The 10,013-nt window shown below is 28.8% G+C and overlaps 1 protein-coding gene across 5 annotated transcripts in view; it reads left to right on the top strand.

The window, feature by feature from the left end:
- LOC101507681 (glutamate receptor 2.9-like) overlaps positions 1 to 10,013 on the top strand; it is a 19,968-nt gene that overhangs the window by 1,479 nt on the left and 8,476 nt on the right. For 4 of the 5 annotated variants that reach the window (XM_073365807.1, XM_073365808.1, XM_012719704.3 and 1 more), the window contains 2 exons: positions 5,537 to 6,831; positions 7,131 to 7,428. In XM_073365807.1, coding sequence (XP_073221908.1) covers positions 5,537 to 6,831; positions 7,131 to 7,428 — 1,593 coding nt within the window. The remainder of the gene's footprint in view (positions 1 to 5,536; positions 6,832 to 7,130; positions 7,429 to 10,013) is intronic. The other variant, XM_027330348.2, reaches the window with a different exon arrangement.

Genomic DNA, 10,013 nt, shown 5'->3' with positions numbered 1-10,013 from the left:
TTGTGTAGAAAATATAAAAGAGGAAAATTAAATGAAGAGAGATTATGTGGGAGCCACATGTATTTGTGTTTGTATTTGTGTTTAAAATTGTGTTCAAATATCATTGCTCATTGAAAAATTCTCCTATTATTCAATGTATTTTTATCTCATTTTTTATAATTTTTATTTTAAATTGTAATATGATATCATATTTTTTGAGAAAGTTTTTATTGAAATTTAATTGGTGGTAAGGATAAAGTGTTTGCCAACAAAATTTATGACAAAAGAAACAAACAAAAAATCATTATTTTTTCTTTTTTTTTTCTTTTAAAATTCATTTCTTCAACCTTTTAAAAGTGGAACACATCGTTGTTATATATATATATATATATATTGTGTTTTGTTAGTTTTTCTTTCAATTAAATAAGGATAAAATAGGATACGGTATTCCAAACCGCGTATCAAAAAGTAAGAGAGTCTCTACATTTATGCAAACGGAAAAATATAATTTACCAAACATGTTCGAAAGTGCCACCTCACTTTATTGATAGTAGTTGAGTTGTCAAAATAAGTTAGCATGAATGAGTCAGCTCACCAACTCGTTAAAGTATAGGATTTCGGTCTAATAATTTCAGTTTGAATTTGTTCAGGGTTTTTTAGCCAAGTTCAAATAAATCATTACTTATTCGGGTTAATCCGTATAGGTACCGAGTAGCCTGCAACCCGCATAACCAATTTAAAAAATATTAAAATTTTAAATTTAGTTCACATAAAAAAAGGTCCAAAAGAAATTCAACCCACTTAGTTGGTTATATATATATATATTATCCTTAGTTGGTTATATATTTTTAATAAACAATTTTTTTATTTTCTTAAGTGGACAATCATCCAATACTTTATAAAATGTGAACATTGCTTATGAAGTCTAAAAACACTTATTATAGAGTCACATTAGAACTATTTAACACTTTCTTTGAATTTGGTTCGAGTTTAGGTTATGTTAGACAAATCTAAATTTACTTGTGTTATGCTAGATAATATTTCTAACTTTTGGATAATTTAAACTTATTTTAATTTATGTGTTGTTTGGATAATATGTTGTTTTGAAAATTTTGAATTAAGTTTGTGTTAATTGAAAAATTCAAACTTAATTTGTGTATAAAGAGTAAACAATAATTTTTTTAAATGAGAATGAAAAAAAATGACATTAAAATTGATTCATACTTAATGCATAAGTAATATACCATAATTTTTTTTAAATGGTCATCAACAAAAATTTTCAAGTTAAAAGAGTCGCAAAAATATTAAAAATATAATGAGAAAAAAAGATATTATAAAAAATGTGCGGGTTACCGGCCTAGTCTGCAACTTGTCTAGGGCTGGGCTTGGGTAGTATTTTATTAACCCATATTAAAATAGAACTTTTTAACCTAGTCCGAAGAAAGATGTAACTTGTTAGGGTCAGTCCTATATAGATTGGGTAACTCGTTAGTTGCTACTTAACTTGCGTTAATTTTTTTTTTTAACTTTCACCTTTATGCATAGTTACTCATCTACATACATCATTAATTGTCTATTTTAAGGTTATTTTGATAAATTTTGCTAACAAGTGTGGTAGAGACATTGTTAAATGATTATAAAATATGACAATATATTATCTATTATATATTTATTATTTATAATAATTGTTTAGCAAAAAAACACAAAAATGCCAATTCTATAATTTTAATTTTAGTACATCACTAAATTAAATAAAAATTAGTCATTTTAATTTTATATTCTCTCCATTTCTTACTATTTTTTAAATTTAAAATTCAAATTTCGAATAGCTTTCACTTATACTTGGCCTAACTTTTCACTTTTATGATTTTCAATATATTTTATCTCTCTCACTTCATAATTTTTTCTTTTCTTTATTTAAAATCTGTACATTTAGTTTCTTATTTTTATTAAATTTCTCTACTCTTACTCTCTAAGCAACTTTTTAAATTCATATTCTTTTTTAAAAAACTGAAGAAGATAAAATTTGTATTAATAAAAGTGATATTAATGGTAATTTTACTTTTTAAGAAGATTTAAACTATTTACCTTGATATTGTAAAATTAATCTCTTACCATAAAATTATAATATTAATTACTCAAATCTTATATAAGTATTATGATATTTCACTTATCAATTAGTTAAGAGAAAACATGTATTTGTGTTATATATATATAGGGAGGATATAGTGAGAACTGATAGTTATTATGAGAAACGAGAATTATTAATAATAATTATTAGATTTAATTAGTGCATAAGATTAAATTACTCAATAAAAATGTTATATGATCATATCTCACCCAATTACTCTTGGATAATATATACTATAATATTTCTAAATTTATTTCTTTTTATTTTCGTGATAGCTCGAACTAAAAACTCCAAAATAAATATATTATTTTTTATTTTTATATTTTTTTGACTCAAGATTTTATTTTTATTAAACCTGCATTTTTACTTTTTATTGTAATATTATTGTAACTTTCAAATTACAATTCTTATTATTGTAATATTTTATTGGCTCAAATTTCACAAACTTCAAATTTCAATAATTGTAACTTAACTATTGAAAATGTTATTTTGAGTTTATATAATCTAACAACTTTTTTTATTTAAGCATTATTAATTTAGAATTAACTGTTATAAACAATTTTATTAAAAAATTTATTAATTTGTTTATTGTAATAAAACAGTGGGTGTGGCTAGTTAGAATTATGATATTCAAAATTTGATTTTTACAAGTTCTATATTTAATTTTGAAAAAAATTTAAAGGGATTATTTGGAAATGGAGACTTTTTTCAGATTTATTTTTATTAACAAAAAGGATGATTGAAGAGTAGTTTTTATTTTGATAAATAATAAAAATGCAGGTTTAATAAAATTAAAATTTTTGAGTAAAAAATATATAAAAATAAAAATAAAATCCTTAAATAATTCTATCTCATAAGTACGAGAAGGAGTTTTATTTTTTGGATACAACATCAAGGAGTTTTTAATTCAAATTATTACAAAAATAGAAAGAAAATAAATTTAAAGATATTATAATATATAGTACCCAAGAGTTATTAGATGGAGATTTAGTTACATAACATCTTTGGTGAGTAATTTAATCTTATGCGTTAAGTAAATCCAATATATACATATATATATATATATATGAATGATGATTCGTTAGTAGTAGTTTTGTGATGAGTTACTTCGCTTAATAACTCAATATCAATCCAATCATCAAATCAAAAGTTCTTATTGAGTCGATCAACTTTATAAATATTTATAAAACTTTAAAACTATTTGGTATTTCATTAAATGATTTCAAATAAACTTATAATAAGCTTTTTAAAAATATACGTAAGGCTTAAATATTGTATTTGTCTATTTAAGTTCGTGCATTTCTCATTTTCGTTCCGGTAAGGTTTTTTTTGGTTTTTCAATTTAAATCATGTAAGTTCAATTTTGTTTTAAAATCATCTTTATCGTTGGTTGGTGTTAAAAAAAGTTTATGTGATAAACAAATGAGTGACGTGATAATTTAATGTGGCAAAAAAATAAATAAATTTCTTCAAAAATAAATATTTTTGATTTTACCTTCAACTGTCCTTCATTTTTTTTAATTTATTTTTTAATTAATGTTATTACTTTGTTTCATTTTTTTAATTTTTTAATTTATTACTCTGACACATCACTCATTTATTTGGAACATAAGCTTTTTTTAATAGCAATTATCGGCATAAATAACTTTAAAACTAAATTAAACTTATATGGCTTAAATTGAAAACACACTTACAGGGACAAAACTGAGAAAAGTGCGAATTTACATGGACGAATCAAATATTTAAGTCTATAAGTAAATATCAATGACTATATTACAAAGCTACAAATTTCAAATTTATATAAAATTTTGTGTGTTTGATCATTAATATATTGTGTTAATACTCCTATTGTTGATATCTATCTTTGTGTTTCTTTTGTACATTCAAGGTTAAAGTGAAAAATATTTTAACACTTTGTATTTCTTTTTAATTTACCACTTAATACGTAAGTGGTAAGCATAAAAGTTACCACTAAAAACAAATTACGTATGGACTACTATCGCTATTTCATTTAATTGTGTCAACGTTCACGAGATCATTAAATTTAAGTGAAAAAAATATCGATAATTAATTTGTCAATAAAAAAAAATAGATTTATAATTATCCTTGACGAGTCAATTAGTTAATAGACAAATTAATATTTGAATGTGAGTCCATAGTTATAAACGGCTATTCATGCGTCAATTAGTTAATAAACGATTATTCACGAATCAATTACTTAATAGACGAGTTCATAGTTATAGACGTCTTTCACGAGTCAATTAATTAATAGATGAATTAATATTTGATAATTAATTTATCTTTTAAATAGCTAATATATAAAAGCATGAGAAATTTCTATATACAGCAAAAAGTTATGTATATAAAGTTGGTCTTTTCAATTTATACACAACGACTGACTCTGTGTGAATGCAAGGGTATTTTGCTAGTTATTTATTAAAAAAGTTAAGCATATGTATTTCTTAAATCTTAACGCATCATAATTATCACACAATCGTGTGCAGAATGGATGATGTTGAAAAAGTGAAAATGGAGTTTTTTATTTTTATTTTTATTTTTTTACATTTTCTATATGCTAAACTTTACAATTTTCCTCACTCTCATATTTTAAGGAACCCATTATTTTAACTTAGATAAATTATTTCAAATCAGTAAAATAAACTAAAATTTAACCCAAAATCCACATGCAAAATGTGAAATTAGTTCTAGGAAAGAACTCACTATTTTTCTAAAGATAATCCCCTTCTACTCAAGTTAGGTGGTGGAACATAACAATATCAACATTTTTGTTTGAGTTAAGACTTAAGGACAATTAACAATAATATTTAGAAAAATAAGTTAATATTTCATTGAACTTTAAAAATAACAATAAAATAAGTTTTTTTTTTTTACAAAATGACCATTAAAAAAATAAAAAGAGTTGAAATAAATGGAGAGCGAATCAAATATCTTCTTACACCCTCAAATATTTGGAAAATCAAAGTGATACCGAGTTCTAATTCTTTCATAGATGATGATAAAATGATCATTAGTATCACTTTAATTAATAAAATTTTCTCCCTATTCTATTTTTGTTTTAAGTTAAATATCAACTTCAAAAAAAGTGAAACAAAAGTAAAAATGTAGTTACATGTATCATCACACGTAATGTTAAAACCGTGTAGAAAATAAGTTAACACTTTTCTTATAATAAAATCTCTCTTTCCTTGTGAACTCAATGAAAACATAAAACAAAACACCTCTCCTTCTCCTCATTTAAAACCAATAAAATACAGATATCCTTAATTTTAAGATCCATGAATCATGATTTATGTTTAGAATAGTAGTATAATAATATTTACATTTACCTATCTTATTAAGAGTTGAATTTAAGGACTTCAGTGAAGAATGAAACTTTCTAACACCAATATGCTTTTATGAATATAGTTATGGATCTCTCACAGAGCAACCAAGTGCTAGCCATCATTGGAACTATTACACACAATGAAGCAAATTTGGCAAGTGAATTCAGTGACACCATAAAGAACATTCCTATTTTGTCTCTAACATCATCTGCGGTCAGACCAGAATTATTATCTCCTAGATTGCCACATTTCATCCAAGTAGGTAATGATATTAACATTCACATGCAATGCATTGCAGCAATTGTAGGAGAATTTAAATGGAAAAAGGTGACAATAATATATGAACTTAATAATGGGTTTTCCTCTGATCCAGGATTACTACTTAGCCTCTCTTATTCTCTTAGACATGTTGGTTCTGAGATTGAAAACCACTTAGCTTTTCCTTCCTTATCAACTCTTTCAGACCCAAAAACTACAATTGAAAATGAGCTTAATAAGCTGAAAAAGAAGAGTAATAGGGTTTTCTTGATTGTTCATTCTTCTTTAGAGATTGCCAGCATGGTTTGTGAGAAAGCAAAGCAAATAGGTTTGATGGAAAAAGGTTCTGTGTGGATTATCCCAGATGAGGTTGCAGGCTTTCTTGATGCAGTTAACTCTTCTGTTATCTTGAACATGCAAGGTATTGTAGGATTTAAAACACACTTCATAGAAACGAGTGAGGCTTTTACAAAGTTTAAATTCAAATTCCAAAGAAGGTTTGCACTAGAATACCCTGAAGAAGATAACATTCACCCAAGTATCTTTGCACTTCAAGCATATGATGCAACTTGGGCTATTGTTGACGCTGCAAATAAATCATCACAAAGTAAGTTCAGTGTTGAACAATTCTCAGAAAATATTTTGTCAAGTAATTTTGACAGACTAAGTGGAAAGACTTTATCAAAGAATGGGCAATTGCTTCAACTGCCATCCTTCAACATAATTAATGTGATAGGGAAAAGTTATAGAGAAATGGCGTTTTGGTCTCCAACAATTGGTTTTTCCAAGAACATTGTTAACCATAAGATAATGGAAATAAACTTAAATAATGATTCTAGTGAAGTTTTTAGAACAATTTATTGGCCTGGAGACTTGCAATTGGTTCCGAAGGGTCACAATAATGAGGAAAAGTCATTGAAAATAGCTATACCTTCCAATGGTGCCTTTACTCAATTTGTGAATGTGACATATGATCAGAGCAAAAATGAAACTTCCATCACTGGTTTCTCTATCAGTGTCTTTGAAGCAGCTGTCAAACATTTACCTTATGATTTACATTACAATTTTGTTCCCTTCAGTGGCTCCTACGATGAAATGGTTGATCAAGTCTACAATAAGGTATGGTAACTTTTGAATGAGAGAAAAAAACTAAAGACATAAGGTGAAACTATGTGTTTAAACTATACTGCATAGTCTCTGAAAGAATAAACATGCAATCACATCATTAGTTACATAATGACTACGATATCAAATCAATCTTAATTACATAGTATTCATAAAAACAGAATATACTTATGCAAATATCACAACAACAGTTAACTAGTTTAGAGTTGTAGCTTTTTTTTTTTTTTTTGTCTCTTTCTTGTTTTGTTGTTTCTTTTGCTCAGTACAAATATAAAATTTGGTTTATGATGCAGACATGGGATGCTGCTGTTGGTGATACATCAATAGTTGCATATAGATATCATCTAGTGGACTTCTCACAACCTTATGTTGAATCTGGCCTCCACATGGTGGTTACTGAACAACCAGCAAAATCAAAAGAAGCATGGATGTTTTTGGATGCCTTTACAAAAGAGATGTGGCTGACAATGGCAGCTATGCATATTTTTGTAGGAGTTGTTATTTGGTTGATTGAACGAGAAGAAAATGCAGATCTAAGGGGATTTGGGTCCATTCTTTGGTTTTTAGTCACTGTACTATTTTATGCACATAGTAAGTCCTCTAACTTAATGTTTAAGTATGTTCATTTTAAGTAAACTTTTTATCTACTAAATATTAGCATCAATTGAAGACCAAAACAGTATTTGTTGTTACAATATAGGATAAGGAGAAGTTTGTTAGGATTTGAGATAAGGAGTTAGTTAAGGAAGCTATTAGTTAATGGGGTAGTTAGGATAGCTATCAAGGGAGAACCCTCTCTTAAATGATAGCTATCAAGGGACTTTTATACCAGCTCCCTATCAACAACTTTCATAAGTGTTTCCATAACATACTTTTCAAATTGCATGCCTTATTGCATGCCTTGAAAAGGAAGCAAGAATATAAAAGTAATACATTAAATTTTATCAAAATGCATGTAGAAAATGTTGGAACAAAGAACTGTGATGAACACAGTAAAAATTGCGCAGCAAAAGAGACAAGGCAGAGGAAGAAGGATTGAGATAAAATTTTGATATTCATTCATGCTACAAAGCTGTTATTTTTATGAGTTACAAAAATGCTTGTGAAGCAAGTTATCCATAATAATAACTAACTAACTAACTAATTTGTAACTAACTCTCAATTTGTAGCACAACAGTTTATGAATTAAATTTCAACACTTCCCCTTAATTCATAGCTGTTGAACACTTATAACACCAAGCTTCTTTCTCAAAGACTCAAATCGGTCAAGTTTTAGAGCCTTTGTAAAACCATCTGCTAATAGCACTTCAGTTGGGCAATATTGTGCTTCAATCATTCCATTGTTCACCTGCTCCCTAATGAAATGGAACCTTGTATCGATATGTTTACTTCTGCCATGTGAGATTGGATTTTTAGCAAGGCTAATGGCTAACTTGTTATCAATTCTAAGTATCAGAGGCTTCATCACTTCACACCTCAGCTCTTTCATTACTGCATCCAGCCATACGGCTTGATAGGTTGCAAGTGTTCCTGCAATATATTCTGCCTCACACGATGATAGTGCAGTCACTGGTTGCTTCTTCGTGCACCATGATATGGCTGCTTCATTGAACTTAAAGACATAGCCAGATGTACTCCTTCTATCTATGATGTCTCCACACCAATCACTATCTGAGTATCCAATGAGTTCACTTCTTTCACCTTTGCTTCCATTCGGGAACAGCAGACCAAACTCCTTTGTGCCTTTTATATACCTAAGTATCCTTTTAGCAGCTATCAAGTGAGTCTTCCTTGGATCATGCATGAATCTGCTAATCACGCTTACTGAGTAGCAGATGTCAGGCCGACTGTTGCATAGATATCTTAGTGAGCCAACCATTTGTCTGAACAGGGTTGGATCAATTCTTTCTTCCTCGCTGCACTCATCAATTTTTGAGTTTGTTTCTAATGGATTTGAAATTGAGTTGCAGCTATTCATTTCAAATTTCTCAAGCAGCTCACCAATATACTTTTGCTAATGCATAACCATTCCTGTTTTCATCTTCATAAATTCCATGCCTAAGAAGAATGAAAGCTCACCTAGATCAGTCATTTCGAATTCAGACTTCAGCTTGTTTTTCACTTTTTCAATCTCTGATGTTTTGCTTCCAGTAATGAGCAAATCGTCCACATATAGGCAGATTATCATGGTTTCTTCTTCACTTGAATTCTGCACATATACTCCAAACTCTGCTAAACACTTTTTGAAGCCTATTTGAATCAGAAACTGATCAATCCTCTTGTTCCAGGCTCTAGGGGCCTGCTTCAAGCCATACAAAGCCTTATGGAGTCTATATACCATATTTTCTTTGCCTTGTATTTCAAAACCAGGAGGTTGTGACACAAACACGACCTCTTCAAGTGGACCATTTAGAAAGGCTGATTTTACATCTAAGTGATAGAGTGACCACCTTCTCTTGCAAGCTAGAGCTACTACTAGTCTTACAGTTTCAAGCCTTGCAACTGGAGCAAACACTTCATTGTAATCAATACCATGTTTTTGTAAGAAACCTCTAGCCACCAACCTGGCCTTGTGCTTTGAAATTTTTCCATCAGGATTTAATTTCAGTTTGAAAATCCACTTCACATCAATTTTCTTTTTCTGATTTGGTAGATTTACTAGCTCCCAAGTGTGATTTTTTTCAATTGATTGAAGTTCTTCCATCATAGCTTTCTTCCATACCTCTATCTTCAATGCCTCTTTATAATTGAGAGGTTCAGCATCTGCTAATAATGCAAAGTGAATGATATCACCTTCATCATTTACCGCATTATCAGAAATCAATTCACAATCATTAAGCCTGCTTGGAGCTTGTCTGATTCTTTGAGGTCTCACAGTTGCTTCCACTTCTTCTGGTTCATTTGTTTACTTCTGCATTATCTGATTCATCACTTGAGTTAGGATAAATGCAGCTTTGCTGATTTTCCCTGTTGTATACTGGTTCCTCTTCCCATTTCCACTTCTCAGCCTCATTCACAATCACATCCCTACTGACATGTACCTTTTGAGTTACAGGATTATACAGCTTATAGGCGCTTGTAGGATGATAGCCTATAAGTATCATGATTTCACTCTTATCCTCCAGCTTGTTTCTCCTAACATTTGGTACATGTTTATAGCACAAGGAGCCAAAAAC

Source organism: Cicer arietinum, chromosome 3, assembly GCF_000331145.2.
Source record: "Cicer arietinum cultivar CDC Frontier isolate Library 1 chromosome 3, Cicar.CDCFrontier_v2.0, whole genome shotgun sequence".
NCBI classification, from domain to species: Eukaryota; Viridiplantae; Streptophyta; class Magnoliopsida; order Fabales; family Fabaceae; genus Cicer; species Cicer arietinum.
This window is presented reverse-complemented; position numbering and strand designations above follow the sequence as displayed.